This window comes from Scatophagus argus, chromosome 18, assembly GCF_020382885.2.
Source record: "Scatophagus argus isolate fScaArg1 chromosome 18, fScaArg1.pri, whole genome shotgun sequence".
Classification (NCBI taxonomy): Eukaryota; Metazoa; Chordata; class Actinopteri; family Scatophagidae; genus Scatophagus; species Scatophagus argus.
The window spans coordinates 2,098,438-2,115,000 of record NC_058510.1 but is presented as its reverse complement, the minus strand read 5'-3'; the positions used below and the strand labels follow the sequence as shown (position 1 = coordinate 2,115,000).

The 16,563-nt window shown below is 43.4% G+C and overlaps 2 protein-coding genes across 7 annotated transcripts in view; one reads left to right on the top strand and one right to left on the bottom strand.

The window, feature by feature from the left end:
- The window catches only part of pdcd6 (programmed cell death 6), a 12,297-nt gene extending 8,345 nt beyond the window's left edge, over window positions 1-3,952 (bottom strand). Inside the window, exon 1 of one of the 2 annotated variants that reach the window (XM_046371475.1) lies at window positions 3,700-3,952. In XM_046371475.1, coding sequence (XP_046227431.1) covers window positions 3,700-3,782 — 83 coding nt within the window. In that variant the 5' untranslated portion in view covers window positions 3,783-3,952. The remainder of the gene's footprint in view (window positions 1-3,699) is intronic. The other variant, XM_046371477.1, reaches the window with a different exon arrangement.
- Window positions 3,953-4,633: 681 nt separating this feature from the next.
- Window positions 4,634-15,920, top strand: rec8b (REC8 meiotic recombination protein b). Of its 5 annotated transcripts, none has more exons than XM_046371466.1 (18): window positions 4,640-4,860; window positions 5,058-5,126; window positions 5,474-5,634; window positions 6,721-6,796; window positions 7,233-7,350; window positions 8,623-8,698; window positions 9,352-9,419; window positions 10,589-10,670; window positions 11,162-11,228; window positions 11,482-11,671; window positions 12,296-12,430; window positions 13,353-13,428; window positions 13,694-13,863; window positions 14,095-14,134; window positions 14,238-14,313; window positions 14,399-14,500; window positions 15,199-15,305; window positions 15,425-15,920. In XM_046371466.1, the coding sequence occupies exons 1-18, from the start codon at window positions 4,805-4,807 to the stop codon at window positions 15,514-15,516; spliced, it is 1,761 nt and encodes a 586-aa protein (XP_046227422.1). In that variant the 5' UTR covers window positions 4,640-4,804; the 3' UTR covers window positions 15,517-15,920. The 5 variants fall into 5 exon arrangements, with proteins under 5 accessions (XP_046227424.1, XP_046227422.1, XP_046227423.1 ...); XM_046371467.1 differs by having other exon boundaries at window positions 4,650-4,860; window positions 5,474-5,616; XM_046371469.1 differs by lacking the exon at window positions 4,640-4,860 and adding an exon at window positions 4,915-4,965 and having other exon boundaries at window positions 5,474-5,616.
- The last annotated feature ends 643 nt before the right edge of the window (window positions 15,921-16,563 follow it).

Here is a 16,563-nt window from a genome sequence, read left to right as displayed (position 1 = left end):
GTGATGGGAACACACAAGGCAGGTTTGTAGACTCGTAGCTCCCCTGAGACCGGCCAGATAACATCAGAGCCCGCGTGTCGGGGTGTGTGTGTGTGTTAAAAGTGAAACTGAACGTTGGCAACCGCACCAGCAACGCATAGCGCTGACAGCGTAATGGCGCTGACAGCGTAGTGTCGGCATGAATGAATCTCACATATTTGATGTGTGATAAGTAAAAGCAAAACCAAAACTGATCACCTGTGAAGCAGCAGAGTTTTCTTTTTTGAATGCCGTGAGGACGCACACTTCACCACCGACAATGAAACCTTATGATGCATCACCTTGCATCATTATAGAAGCATCAATGTGTACTTCACTTTACGTAACACATACGGTGATAACTATGTCACTGCGTGGACTGTTAGAGCACACTATGAGCCCTTGCTATAGCTGGTTGTTTATAATTCATTATACGCTATATATTATACACTACACATCTATAGTGTTTTATAAATGTTGACATAGTGCATCACAAAGCATTATAATGCACTATGAATGCCCCTTATATGGTCTGCAAAGAAAGCGTTAACTCAAATACTTTCTGGACATCCAGCAGCTTTCGGCAGGAACAAAAAAACTGTTTGAAATGAGCACGCTTGAGGGAAACGGCCTCAGATAAAGTGAAATCATCCCCACAAATACAACGCAGCCGATAACTGCTAAGACACATGCAGCGACATGAAAACATGAACAGGCTGGACGCTGACACTTACAACAGGCTCACAGTCTGAATGCATCTCGGCCCAACATCCTGTGACTCAGTCGTTCCTTAGCAACCCGCCTGACCCAACCTGTCGACACAGAGCGCGCTCCACAAACACGGCCTGAATACCAGCAGAGAGGGGAGGGGAGGGGAGGCGACAGGGAAACCCCCACACTCTCACACAGTGCTGACTGTGTGGGCTGGGCTCCAGCTGGGACGCTTTACGTGTGGTCAGATCTCCACGTCTGCAGCCTCCAAGTGTTTCTACACGGCCTTCAGCCATGCGTCTGTGTACCTTCGCCACACCTAAATGACGAAAAACTAACATAAAGAGACCTGAATGGTCTCCTTGGGGAGAAAAACATAAATGAGAGCTTTGAGGAGGGGTCGGGTTCGGGCACTGGGGGTACCCAACCTTCAGCAAACAAACAGTACGAGCTCTCCCCCCTTTTTCTCCCCCCCTCACTCACTCAGCTACAGGAGAAGTCACCTCACCAGACTTTTACATAAAGCAGGGAGAAAAAGTGAAAACATCATTAAAACTCCCTCCTGCCGGCAGCAGAAACAGTTAAGCATCTGCACTTTCCATCCCTCACACAGAGCTCGTATGTAAAATCAGCAGGGCAACGTAAAACATCCCAACTGAGTCCGCTATCCTGCTCAGATTTTCCCGTGTTTCACTGTTTCCTATTAAGCAATCAGGCTGGAATATGGCTTGGGGAACAAAAGCCGTCCTACTTTCCACATAAACGGTCCAAAAGTAAGGCGATGTCATGGCGGAAAGCAGAAACTCCCAAATTAAAGCTGCATTTGCAAAACCTTCCCAGGAAATCCTGGCGTCCAACTTTCCGTTCCAAGTTTTTGCACTCACTTGAACTTTTACTTTATGTAAATAGAATCATCTATATAAAACTCACTACCTCATTCCTGTTGATTTATTCTGGAGGAGCCAAACTTCTTCCTTATGATTTTGTCATTAATGGGCTCACAGTCGTGCTCGCAGCAAACATGCGGTTGTGTCTGCTTAGCAACGAATCTGCATTGTTGATCTAAATCCAACTCAGAGCCTGGTGCTGGTCTCAACCCCTCAAGGGTTGGGTGCACACATTCTTGCCATGCCAATGTCATTCTGTAGAAAGCAGGCAATACAAGACTACACTGGGCCGTCGTGAAACGCACTAAGAGTGAATGTGACTTCACATCTTCTCCTGCCATGATCAAACAGGACAACGACAGGACAACGACAGGACAACGACAGGACAACGACAGGACAACAACAGGACAACAACAGGACAACGACAGGACAACGGCCGTTACAAAGTCCGTCTTAAACTGAAGGGATGACCGAAGCCAAAGACGAGTCATGCTGTGTGAGTCACACAGATTGAGAGGCCTTCAGAGTCGGCTCGGCTCTATTGACTCTGGTCACATGGCTGAGGGAATTCCAGCATGGCTCTGCCAGATAAGGCAGCACGACGCTCATGTGATTAAACGTTCATGAAAGTCATCCTCTTGTACAATTGCTGAATCATTTTTTTCTCCCCTCCAAGTTCAAATGTCCAACATTTGCTGCTTCCAGCTTCTTAAATGTCATTTATGACAGCAAATGAAGAATCCTTCGATTGTGGACTGTTGGTTAGCATTTCTCAAACATTTTCTGGAACATTTAATACACTGAACAATTAAAAATATAAATAATCTGGCAGATTAACTGAAATAATAAAAGCAGTTTGTTGTAGCATTAGTACACAGTCATCAGACATGCTGCGTACAGGTACGACTCTGGCACGTATCGCGACACAGCGGCCACGATTCGACATACTGTGATACTGTAAGATCTGTGATATACTGTTTCACATATGGATGGGTGTTTTTTTGCCCCACTGGTCATGACAAGCACATACATGAGACAAAATGTGCACATCAAACCTGCGGATGTCTAAAGCAGATTTGCACCATACACACATAACTTGTAAAGGCTCTTTCAAGCCTCGCAATGTGTGCAGCATCTCAGTGTTGTGAGAAAGCAAAGCAGCAGGAAAAAAAATCCTCTGCAGTATTACATAACTCTATAGCTTACTACTACCAGGGGCCAAAGCATATCAACTGTTTCCCTCTCTGCCTACTACTGTGACCTTCTTGGCTGCTGACACACTTTTGACTCAGGCTACGGTGACATTGATGACTATCAGTGGTTGAAATCCCCCACTGACGCTGACTGCAACATCAGCTCAGGAGAAAATAACTCAGCGTGTGGTTGTTTGGACAGAGCTTTCTGTTGTACTCATGTCAGAGTCCCACGGAAACACACTGCGACATGTACGCTCACAACTGGCTCAATCTTTTAGGAAACCCCATCTCGAAAGGATTTTATTTTTCACTGCTGATTTGGTGCACAGAGTAGAAAAATTCATTCATGAAATGTCCTCTCATATCTGTTGTTGAGTGAAAAGGCTTAAACTGAAATGCCTATTGCTGGAAGAAGAAAGAACACAAGGCTTCAAGGACTCCTGGAGGTCCTTGGACCCCAGTTTGTAAACTCTCCCTGCCGTACAAGACAGCCCATTGGCTGATCAAGCTGGCTGCCTGAAGACAATTTAACACCAACAACAAAGCTCTGGGACACTGGCGGTTTATGGTGATCTAATGCATAGCAATGTGACCAGCTGAGTGACGTGTACTAGCCACCGGCTACGTGTAGTACATCCAGGAAGCTTTACAACTGAGAGGTAACCTCAGAACTGACAAATCACTAAATTCACTGCGGGACTCCGTCGTCAGATAAAAGCACCTCTCAGGTCACAAGAGTAAAGACTAAAGACGAGCTGAAAGGGAAACATTTAGTGTCACTCCCACCACGCCAGCGCCAGCCTCTTCCTCTCCGCGCCACGAACGACGGCAGTTTTCACTGCGGAGCGGAGTGACAGCCGCGCAACAACCCGCCTTTCCCCACTCACCTCTGAAAGATATTCCACAGAAAGCCCTGGTCCGGAGGAGCGCTGATGTGCGGGGGAGCTTTGTACGGACTGTGATACGCCATTTTAAAGGGAATGTTCTGAGAAAACTGCACAAAGTAACACCGACAGACTGCTTCTCCTCCTGCTGTAGTTTCCTCACTGACTGTACGCCTTCGATCGGACTCCGCCGCCCGACGTTCACGTTACTGCCTGCCCCCTCGCGCACAGAGGCGTGGCCAATCATTCACCACTTCCCATCAGGACGGTGACGTCGCACTTTCCTCTCCCTTTGGCGGTGTAAAAATAGAAACTGTAATTTTTATACAACTGAAAAGTACTTTTAAAGTTAGAAGATACCTAGCTAACATGTATAATTTACAAAATATTCCCATGAAACGAACTCACTGAGCACACGTTTAAAGACACGCTGAAACAAAAGACAAAACGTTTTACAAGTTTTGATCTTGATTTTTCATTCATGTTTTGTTACATGTGTCAAATTAATTTTTCTATCAAAATCCTACTCTTTTTGTTTCCTGTAAAAACTAACATTAGGCCTACTTACGAGGTCTCATCTTAAATGCTGTAATTAGCCGATATGGAGTTAATACGTGTGGTCGGGTGGCTTTTCTAATAAACTGATTATATTTTGGTATATCTGAAAAATAAAGATTACAGTTATGATGTGGTGGATGTAGTGGGGTAAATATACTGTATTCATGTAAGTACAGAATAAAAGGGAATACCTAAATTACAAATAAACAGACTACAGTACATGAATAAATGTACTCGACCCCGGTTACTAATTACCTGTCTCTCAAGGACATAGTTGTAAAACCTAGAGTAATGCTATAGCTACTCTACTTGTTTCTTTATCATATTAGCCTAACTTCCTAAAACACTCTTACCTAAAATCTCTGTTTTCTCATTTTCCTGTGTTGCATGAATGCATCCTTGTTTACTTTCAATGTGATGAATCTGGCAACCTGATTGGTCAATGTGATTCATCGCGGGAAAACTGGTTCGCGTTATTAACCTTTTATTATTTTAATCCCTCATTTTTAACCATTTTCCTCAACATATTTGCTATATATAGAAGCAGAAAATGTTTTACTATCCAAATGTACTCCATCGCCATACTGGATGTTTTTCCACAATTTGGTAAGATTAAGGAAAATAAATACATATATAGCTCATTTGCTTATACCTACAAAGCTAGCGAGATAGTACGGACTTGGTTCAGCTACTACAGCAGAATGTCTTTAGGTTAGCTACATGACAAATTAGCCTATCTGCTAAGGTTTATCTAGAAATTGTATAAATATGTTTTTGTTTTGTTTTTTGTTTTTTTTTTTCAGGCTAGCAGCCACAAGAGGTATCAGGGTCACTCGCAGAGAGCTTCTCAAAGTTAATGTCAAGCGGACATGGTAATTGTTGCTAGCAGCATGTTAGCAAAGATACACGTTGTGTTTAATTTTTGTACTCTGTATCATCAGATACCTATATTTCCCTTTGGCAACCTTATATATGACTAATTTTATCAGTGTGCCACACCTTTAGCAGCTTGCTCTAAGCATGTGTAGTTTGGTGTAAAACTGTTCTTACCTACCGGAGTTTGAAACTAAAAGCAAAGTTAAAGAGTTGAACATTTTATCTCTCTTTGCATTACTACCTAAAATAGTACAATTGTTATTTCCCTACTGAATTTAAACAGTGTACCAACCCAGTGTAGCTTGTTTCAGATTTTATAATACATTTTGTGAAATGTTTACAGCGGGGACATTTTGGATTATGTGACAGCTCAGGTTCCTGCACCACAACCCAACCTACCGAAGCCTCGGTTCTCTCTCTACCTGTCATCCCAGCTGCAGTATGGAGTGGTTGTAGTCTACCACAGGCAGTGTGGTTTCCTTCTTGGTAAGAGGAAAAGACAAGGTAAAACAAGCAAGAGTAGAAAAACCAGAAACTGCAGACTACATGTCTGTGCACAATACACTGACTTCCTGTTAGGTAAGAGAGAAGAAGAAGTGGAGGAGACACAAACTAAAACCACGTAATGAACGTTTAGTTACTGTTGCAGAAGCATATACCAGGAATCTGAAGAAAGATCAGCAATAAGCAGAATGATTTTCAAATGAGATTCTTTTTTGTGGGGCAGCTTTCCAAGGTGAGCTCAGGTGAAATATGAAAATGCTGTTTGTTCAAATAATGAAAAATGCAGCGGCTAAATTGTCTCTGTCAGATCCAAAATGTTGTCATCTCAGAAATGTGGTTTTGGTGTAAAACCAAATCATTGCCATTGTCACACATCTCCGAATCTCTGTGGGAAGTCTGATTTGAAAATGCAATATCGTCAAGTAGAGCTCAGCAATCTCTTTTCATCTGGTCTTAAATTACACCCTGGCACTGATGTTTCATCTGACAGATTCACAATGATGCCATCGTCATGGGTGATGAAAACAGTGAAATGCAATGCAGGATGATGAGAAGAAAGAAGCAGAAAAAAGAGCCACAGTTTGTTGTATCAGTGGCTCTTCAATTCAGAAATGGCATTTCATTTCATCTTTCAATGGAAAAGATTCCCATAGCTGTCACATGGAATTGAGATCACATAATATTTATGCTGTATTTCATAAACATGATATGAGGTTCGTTTTCTTGGTTTCAGAATGTCACCTTTTAAAAATGTGATCCAAATATCTACTCTAAGACCATTGCACCCCGCAGAATTTTTCACATTTTCCCACTTTTTTAGTTGAAGTCCAGGGTGTGGCAGCATGCGGACTTAAGTAAACCTGCAGGATACCAAATAACCCTTGGTGAAAATACTATAAATGTCCATTATCTAGGATGCCTTGTTTCCTTTGTTGTCTCTTCCTCTTGTGTAGAGAGGATGCAGAATGGTCATCTGCTCACCTCCATTACATTTGTCGTGTCAGATGACTGAAATTTGACATCTCTGCTCCTGCTTCTGCTAAGAGTTGTGTATAAATACTTTTAACTCCCTTTTCTGTTTTCCAGAGGAGGTTCAACAGACCATTGACCGCTTGCTGCGCTATAACAGATGCATACGTATCGACATGGCTGAGTGTGACAGGTTTGCACACGCACACACACTTTAGTCATGCACAGTGGAGAAGTGTTTTGTATCCTGGGGCATCTTTTGGAATATTTATGAGGGAAATTGTTTGGGGGAAAAAGACTGTAAAAAGGAGTTGGTAGTGTTTTATTGAGTGAGTGATGGACAAATTGAGCTACTTTCATGTGAATGACTTCATGAATATGTAATAACTCAAGTTATGGAACAGCAGTGATGTATGAGCTCTTGTTTCTGCAGATACAATATATATTTACACACTCTGCTCTCTGAAGGTGCTGTACATTAATCATAGTCCTCTAATATTATTTTACATATCCATGAAACCAACAGTGTAGCTGAAAGTATGCACAGTGTTACATTAGTCAGTACAGCACTACTAAATGTGTGTGTGATGTTTTGGGTAGTGACATGTCCGTGTCTGTTTATCTGACAGGGTGGCCTTGGATGTACCTGACAGCCTGTACACGATGCAGGAGGCCGAGGGAGCTCAGGACCCTTTCTTCGGTCTCATGGAATCACACCAACTGCCCAGCCCCTATAAAATCCACCAGGTACATTAACAAAACATACACCAGTACAGGAAGTACAGTAACCTAATGTCCCTGAAGTACCACAAGGGTATCACAAATGTATGTGTCCGCAATCTGCACTTTATCAAATATTCAGTCTGTTAACTTGAGCAGGCTTGATGAATGTTCTTATTAGGAGCAGCAGTGAACACTACTGTGAAAAACAGTCAATATAATAATAGTAACAGTAGTTATACTACACTTTACTATTTAATACCAACCCAGTCACCAGAATGTATGTTGGCTCTGTATGTTTCTGCAGACCACAGATTATATTGAAACTTTACGTTTCAGTTTTCACTTCGATGTTGTGACAACACTGTGCTTAAGATTTAAGTTTAGGCATGAAAAACAAGTGGTTAGGGTTAGTGGTTATCATGTTTTGCCTTAAAATACCTGGTTTAGTCACCACAAGACGTACAAAACTGACATGTTTGTAGTTTGCAGAAATGTAAAGTGCCCACATTTTATTCTGGTGACTGAGCTGTGTGTACCTAACACACAAGCTCCTCTGTTTCAGTCATGCTGTCCAAAACAGCAGTAAATTGAAGAAACATTCAAATTACTAAATAGTGAGTTCATCTGACCAGATTCAGTGCAAAAGCTCAGCTGCTATTGCTGTTTCTAAACACACTCCACGTACAGAGCACACACACCAACACAATGGAATATGTGGCCTCTACACAGATTGGTTGACATGATTAAATATGATGCTGTTGTGATGTTGCTTTTCAGGGTTTTTTCCACATGGTTTACAAATTTACAGTCAAGTACATACAAGTGAACCAGTTTTATGGCCTTACACTCCAGTCACTTCCATTCTAACAGCATATGTGCAATATCCCTCTGTACAGTCCACTGGTATTCTCAGTAAATCCCAGTTGGTAACTTCTCTGTGTGCTGTAAATCTGACAGATACAGCTGAACTTTTTCGTTCTTGTAATATTTCCCTGTGGAAATACGATATGGGATTTAAGTCACGATCAGAGCCAATGTGTGAGACTACGGGAGGACAGTAATATGAAAACCTTCTGTTGAGTTCTTGACGTGGAATTTAAAGAATCAGCTTCACCATAGACCCTCTTGGTACAGAGAGGCAAAAGAAGACAAAAGAAAACATATTATTTCTGAATCAGTCTGGTCTTAAACAACCCCAACCTCAGATTTAAACACATGCTCATAAAAAGGTGAAATGAAATAAATCTGTTTTGCTGTTCTCTGTGGTTATATAATGTTTGTGCTGTGTGTTTGTAGCGGGTGTCGATGACTGAAGAGGCAGGTTCACAGCACTCCCTGGTGCCCAGTCCCCACACCACACTTGACAAAGAGGGTGAGACTGATACTGTAACATTTGAAAGACTGTATCTGTGCCCCATATCAGTGGCGGCTGCCTTTTAAGCCCACATTTCAGGACCAAACGTCATAATGGGTTAATAAGGTTGCCCCATTTCAAAGTGAACCTTTGAATTCTTAGTCGTGTTTATGAACCCAAAAAATCAATTTCCCATCACTCACTTGTGTCTACGAGATGAAGACAGAAATCTGTGTGCATCTTCACACAGGACACAACCTACAGTGTTTATCACTGTGCTTGTATGTAGCACTTTAAACACAGATAATTCAGACTGAGATTTGTAAGACTGGTTTACATGTTTCCCGTCAGGATCATCAATCTCCAGAGGTTTTATTTAAGGTTATGTTTTTGTAACAAAAGGGCCTGTACATTATCGTTAAACTCCATCAGTGCTTTTTATTCTAAATGTCATTTTTTTAGTATAGAAAGGTCACTATTTTCACACCCATTTGTAAAATTGTGAATAAATGCTCTGTTCCCAGCAAAGTGATCTCATTTTATCTGCATGCACTTAATTAAAAATGCTTCAGTCCTGGGCTAAGCTCAGATTTCTTTGGTGTTTCCCCCCCTGAACTCACAAACACTGTAAACATGCTTGGCTCCTCTCTCCTCCTGCTGTGTTAAACCAGGTTTCAGGTCACCTCCAGCTGCCATCACCCTGACGGAGAAGGAGGAGTTGCTCTTCGCGGCTGCTGAGGTAAACTCTCTGTCAGAGCACACAGACAGGAAAACATGGCAGTCATCATTATTACAGCAGACGTCCTGTGAATCACTGGGCTGGTATGTGGACCGGGTGCCCACAACAGCTTCACTTATTCCTTGTCACAGTTTAGTTGTTTGTTTGTTGGTGTCTCCTGTCTCTATGTGATAAGGAAGGTTCTGTGCTCTCCAGTCCATTTGCTACAACAATGTATTTTAATCTCCGGGAAACAATTTTTTATGTATGCTTAAAGGTTCAATTAATTTTCTAAATGGTTGGTACAGTGCAGTGAAGTTAATAGTGTTGGGGAACTTGGATATGAAATACCAGATACCCTTTGATTGAATAAGAATCTGCCATAAATTCAATATATCGACATGTTATGTAGTCATCATTTCTTGAGAAATAAAATTTCATGCCTCAAGCCTGTTTGAGTTGCTCCTCCACAACTCAAACATACCATGCAATCAAATACCGTTGACAGCACAGGCGATACTGCATCCCCACCTGCACAAATATGTACATACTTATCATACAAACACACACAACAACACAAGACAAACAAGAACAAACGGTGGTTCCTTAAAATTTAACAATTAATCCACAGAGTGTAGTAAACTGAGCTCCAGATGTCTTTGTTGCTGTCCTTTAGTGGTTTCCTATTTGGAAGTGTGGATGCTTCCTTATTATTGTGATTATTCCAAAGTTTGCCATCCAGTTTGAAAGAAGGCAAACTGTTTTATTTCAAACGCAGGTGTGTGTCACTGCAGCGACCTCAAACACTGTTAGCCTCCTCATTGTGTCACTTAGGGACTGATGATGCTCCTCCTGAAGCGCCATCAGCTGATGAAGTGCATTTTGGCTTGATAACATCTGACTTAATTACATCATCCTGCACTCCCAGTTTGTTTATGGAGATGCGTGGCTCACATTTCTGTTGTCCTCCGCCTCCACTCGTCTGCCCTGTGGGTTTATTTTTGCCTTGCATGCAAACATTTAGTCATTTCTTTATTTATCCTTCTGTTTTTGTTGTTGCTGTGTGTTATGCCACTTCTCTTACATTATTCATCACTGACACCAAACAGGCCTCATTGCTTCAGCTTGTTTCTTTATTACTTTATCCTGTCCTCTCCTCTCACTTTTGTCCTTTACCTTTTCTCTGTCAGCATTTTGAGGGGGATGAGCTCCCTGAAGCCACAGCCAGAGATATCGACTTGTTGATGGATCAACCTGACCAGTTTCGTGGAGGTGTGTGTGTGTGTGTGTGTGCACTTCTGTCTTTTATGATAAGCTTTGAATCTTTGTGTTTTAGTCTCAAACTGTTGACCATATTTCATCTGGGAGGTTTCTCAGCCCCACGGTGTGTTCCTCTTTTGTAATGTGTCTGCACCGGTCAGCTGGGTCGACTTCTTTGTGCCAACGCTCTACTTGGAGGGGGAAAAAAAGGCATTTCTGAAGTTGTCGGTGCTTTTGCGGCCAGAGAGAAAAGGTTTACTTTCAGGAGACATTTTGATTTCAGGGTAGAATAGAGAGGGACCGTCTCTTGGGTTTGAGAAAGCCTGCCTCGCTTTAACAGAAGAAGAAGTGAGAGGGTAGAGAGGGAATTTGTCTCAACAAGGAAAACCTGTTTCTTTCATAATGTAAGTCAGTAAGGGTTAAGAAGCTTTTTCCACCTGAGATCATTATGTGCTTACTTGTTTATTTGTGTTGTGTACTTTATATCCTTGTGTCTTCAACAGAGGTGGAGGAGTGGCAGGCTGAGGAGAAGACCAGGGATCCTGAAGGAGTCATGTCCTCTATTGACCAGTGAGTCCCGTAGAGACACTTTAAACTGACAGCTGATCATCAGTCCTCAGCCTTTAGGTCACAGTGAGGAGCTTTTGTGTTTGTTACAGCTTGTTAACAAACAGGCAGATATTAACAAAAGAACTGCCACATCCTGGAGTTTCAAGGAAGCCTGAAGTGACTCAGTATTCTGTCTTAAGTCAAACATGTCACATGACAGATTATATTTGCTGTTGGTTGAAACGGTTTGTGTACTGAGCGCTGCTGTCTCCAGGCTGAAGGAGACGGTGCTGGGAGTCGAGCGGGACAGTATATGGCTGCTGGATGAGGAGTCGGGTCGGCCTGTGGAGGTTCTGGGGGCCCTTGACCTGGAGATGACCCCATTACAGGTTGCCATGCTAACTCCACCCTCTGGGGCATCTGGGAATGAGGGAAACGGAGCAACAGAATGTCCCCATGAGGAGGTGAGACATAAGTGACGCCTCATAACGTCCTCGCAACATCCATTGCACGTCTGCCCGTCCTAGGTGAGGGAGTTTCTCCTGAGTCAATGTGAGGGTCGAAGGGCAGAGGATGTTGCTATGATGTTATGTAAAGCCCTTTGAGACAAACTGCTTGTAAAAATGGACTATAAAAATAAAGTTGTCTTGTCTTGTCTTGTCCTAAGTCACCGGTTTGTTCAGTTTTATGCAGAATCTGAATGTACGGATGTATGTAGATGTAGATGTACGGTAATTATCGCAACAAGTAGATAACAGCCAGACTACATGTTTTGTTTCTTAAGTAGTATTAAACCCAAAGTTAGTGTACTTTAGTACCCATTATGAACCTTAAGCCTTTTTATTTGCCTGCTGTCCAAGGAAACACAGATGACAGTGACAAACTGTTTTCTGCTGTGAAGGTTCATCAGCTTCAGTTTACATTCCACAAAGTGACTCATGAGCTGCTTGTGTCGTTTCGGAAACAAGTAATGGAAAGCACAAATGGGTGTGTCAGCACATAGATTCATAATTTCCAGCTTGTGTGCTGGTGTGTGACGTCTCAGTGCTGTGAACTTTAAACCCGTGTGTTTCTCACCCTGACGTCAGGTGGTTGCTCCTCCTCTGAGGAAGCCTGGAGGAACCCGCAGACGTCAGCTGGTCTTTGCAGACCCTGAGGTCCAGATATCTGACAGCGCAATGGCAGAACAGATCGGGAACCCGCTGGCCGAGACCCTTGACCTGGTACAGAAACACACTGACAGACAGTTTTTACATTATCAGAATATTCCAGTCATTTAAAGCGACGTTTGGTAACCAAGAACCTCTTTGCAAAGATAAGAATCGTCCTCTCTTGCTATTGCAGAAGCAATAAAACTCATGACTGCTTCCTGTCTCAGACCTCATGTCTTATCTTACTACACCAGTAAACTCCATTCTTCAATCTGTAAATGAGACTGCCCGTATCCATGACAACAACACTGCTAGCGTCTACAACAGTTACAGTTAGCCTTGCAGTCATAATAGTCCCGGGCTTCTCCCATCTTCACGCTGCTGCCATCCTAATGCAGGATTCCTAACTGAAGTTCTCCAGTTAGGATGCTTCTGTAATAGCTGAATTCCTGTCCTAAGACAAGACAGAAGATTTTCTTAAATCCATGGAGGAAACGTGTTTCTGTCATACAAAGAATCCTAAACTGAGTTAAGACAGGATTTCAGACTTCAGGCTGTCATGAGGCCTGCGGTTCTGTTCCTCTTTTTCTGTGATTTCACACCAAGTAAAAGCAGACATTTTCTCCCTCCGAACCACACACACATGCAGCAAAGCAAAAGCTGTACACACTCTGTGCACACACAAAAGCACAGTCTTTCAGCTGTAATGCTGACCAGTTGAGTTTCAGTCTGTACCATCCTGTAATCAAAGTCTTAGCATCAAAGTGTCGCTTCACCAGTGTGGATTAATTAAACTCCAGCTCTCCAGTTCTCTTCCTGCTCTCTAAGCCCACTGGGGGAGAGCTCATTGATTTTATTTCCTTCCATCCTTCTTCCCTCCTTCCTTATTTAATTTCCTCTGAGACGCTGTCATTGACTTGTCCCTCTCCGTCTCTGTCTCTCTCCACTGTGTTTGAAATGTAGCATCAAGTTAATATTTTCTTCTTCCTCTCAGTCCGAGGTGCTGCTGGACTTCTCCTCCTTGACTAAGGCTGCCACTCCTGCTCAGCTCTTCAGCTCCCCCTGTGGACGTCAGTGTCAAGTGCTACACTCCACCTGATTCTGTGCTGACTGATCTCATATGCCTGCAGATGATAGCAACTCCACCTGCAGCCTTTTTGGTTTTTTACTTAGTATAAATAATCAAAACCTCTGTGTGTGTTTTCTAATCAGTAACAACTTTATAGGTGCTTTGACACATTTTATCCGTCCTGATCACAGTACAGCCTCTGAGTTGCTTTCCACAAACTCTCTGAGTTTGTGGTGACCCACGCCTGCCCTTTGACCTGTCCACAGCCCTGCTCCACGCCGAGCTGCAGTCACTGTGGAGGCAACAGGCATCGCTCGCCGTCCCGTCCGAACCGAGAGGGCAGGAGGGAGAGGACGAGGAGGCGAGAGGGGAGTCAGAGCAGGACAGAGAAATCCTGAGGACAGAGAGGAAGAGGAGACACTCAGCTGTGAGGGAGGTGAGTCTGTGTGGGAGGAGTCTTCAGTAAAGATCTGAAGTCAAATGAAAGACAACATTCTCACCAAACACACAGTTTCAAGTCAAGCTAAAATCTGGGAGGGCATTCGTGAAAAGCTGTGGCTAAGATAATAAAGGTTATCCACTAGCCTGCAGTGTGTGTTCTGCTCAGCGGTGAGACAAATTGGATTATAAACCTCGTCTCCATTTCATGACGCTCTCTCTGTCTCAGATATCCAGCGAGTCAGGACTGCAGCCAGCTGAGGGCTCGTGTAAGAAGCCTTCCACGTTTTATTCACATCGTGCTTTGGCAGCCCGACAAACGCATCATTTATTCAAAGCGTTTTGCGTTTCTTCATGTTTGTGCGTAAACAGCTGCGTTAGACACCATCCTGGACATGTCCAAAGAAGACAAATCTGTGAGCGGCATGATCACTCCTGTCAGCAGATGGTGAGTCTCAGACGGACAGACAGACGGACAAATAGATGGAGGAAGAAACAGATCACTGTGTGTGTGTGTGTGTGTGTGTGTGTAGGTCTCCAGCTGAGGAGGCCCAGCTCCCGATGGAGTCTATAGCAGAGGAGAACATCGAGATGCCGGAGGCCCAGGCGGGCGTGGAGAGCAGGGACATGCTGAGGTACTTTACCACACACCTGAAGGCTCACAGAATTGACTCATGGATTGAATAAATATAGCGGGAAACTTTTCTTTGAGATTTTTGTCCCATGCTGAGTCTTGAGTCTGATCTTTCGGCTCCGTATTGATGCTTCCTGTTCCACATGATTGTTGAGGCTCCAGATTCCAGCAGGGTCGACGAGTGTTTTGTGACACGTTACCCTCCTCTGTTTGAGTGGTAGCTTCTGTTTGAATAAAGGTTGCCTGCGGCTCACTGTGGCCGTGTTTTCTTCTTCTGCTGCTGCATCTCCCTCAGGTGTTGACAAGGTGTGGTTTCAGTGATGAACCTTCTGTTTGACTGCGTTACGCTCATATTTCCTGTACGTCGGTGAGGTGGTTTATTCTCACATTTACTCAGACAGCGGCTGAGACTTCCAGCCTCGTGGAAATGTGTTTGATGAGGTCCTGGTCTGGTGATGCTGTTTGTGTTTGTACTCCGCTTGTTCCCCTCCAGTCTCGCTGGTTGCTCCACATGTGAAGTTGTCTGGTATCTGCTTGGGAATTCAAAATGCGAAGCGAACGGTTAGCCTGAGGGATGAACCTGAGCCACAGTGTCTCGGTTCATCTCCTCCAGCGGGGTTAGACAGCGAAACTACTGAGAGACTTTGTGAATATCACACATTAGCCACTCATCAGTCCTATCCTGCTCACCTGTTTCAGCTGGATCTGCTCCAGCCTGCAGACACGTGGAGAAGTCACCTTTGGCTGTCTGGTGCCCCCGGAGGCCAACCGCGCCACTGCAGCCCTCGCGCTCCACACACTGCTGGGTGAGGAATCCAGCGCTGCACACTACAGTGTTGAGTTTTGGTCAGATTGTCCTCCCTGACCTCCACAGTAACATTCGGTGAAACACTCTGATGGTGTTAATGATGTTTCTCCTCGTCAGAGCTGCTGTCTGCTGGGCAGGCGACCGCACATCAGGCTGAACCCTACGGTGACATCAACATAAACCCTGCAGCACTCAGGATGCCTGCCTGAACACACACACACACACACACACACATACGGTTACTCACACTGCAGTCCTGTAAAGGGACAGTTCAACTTTTTATTGATGACTACAGTGAATGAATTTTATCCTGTGATCAAATCAAACCAGCGTTTTAAAGAATGTTTTTTAACCATTTTAATCTGGTTCTGTTCTGTTCATGTGGTCGTATTTTTACGTATTTACACCCATTGAGCTTATTACTGTCATGGATTTTCACACACTGTTACGTAAGTTTTAAACATCTGGACCAACTTGGTTTTATTATACAGTTTGTATCCTGTGTTTTATTATTCTAGATTTTAAATTAAGCTTTTTAAACAGTTTGTATCAGCTGTGCAGATCTTTTATCACTTTTCATTATTCTTAACTTATAATAAAACGTTTTTGCTCAGTAGACTGTGGCATTGAATTATTCCTGCAAACACTTCATGTATTCAGCCAGATGAAATTTGTATTTCTGTAGTTATTTGTGAGAATAGAACTTAGGTTTTTGGACATCATTTAACACTTGTTTAGTCTGTAAGTGAGCTTTGTTGTTGTTTTCTTTTACCAGCACTGATAATTAAACGTGAAGCTTGTTGTTATTGTGGTGTGAAAAGCATCAGAGAAAATAATCCAGCTGTTCGTTTTAAACATTCTGAGTGGAGCTTGTGGTGCAGAAAGAGAAAATGAGTGAAACATACCCTGAAAGCACGTCAGCCCCTCCCAGCCGTGTTGTGCCTCGCTGGCAGGAAACTCCCGTCGGACGTCACGCCTCAGTAACTCCGCACAATTAAAGTGTGTGTTGGTTAAACGCACTGAGGTCTGCTGTGCGAAAGAGTCACACTGCGCCAATGTGGCACCTCGCTGTGACCGAGAGGCCTGCGCCGAGCTCAGCGCTGCACTCAGAAAAGAACTTCACATCCACATACAAGAACGATCACTTTGTGGAGGCCACTTGTGATACATTCAGGTCGCGGTGTTGTGCAAGGAAATGTTCTTTTCCACTGCCATGCAATGTTTTGATCCAAAAAAAATGTGAGTGTCTGAAACTG

Excerpts from the sequence above, each read along its gene's own strand:
- rec8b (XM_046371466.1), top strand. The coding sequence starts at position 4,805 with ATGTTTTACTATCCAAATGTACTCCATCGCCATACTGGATGTTTTTCC. Across the intron at positions 7,351-8,622 it reads GCCCCTATAAAATCCACCAG|CGGGTGTCGATGACTGAAGA; the intron begins GTACATTAACAA and ends GTGTGTTTGTAG. Across the intron at positions 14,314-14,398 it reads ATCACTCCTGTCAGCAGATG|GTCTCCAGCTGAGGAGGCCC; the intron begins GTGAGTCTCAGA and ends GTGTGTGTGTAG.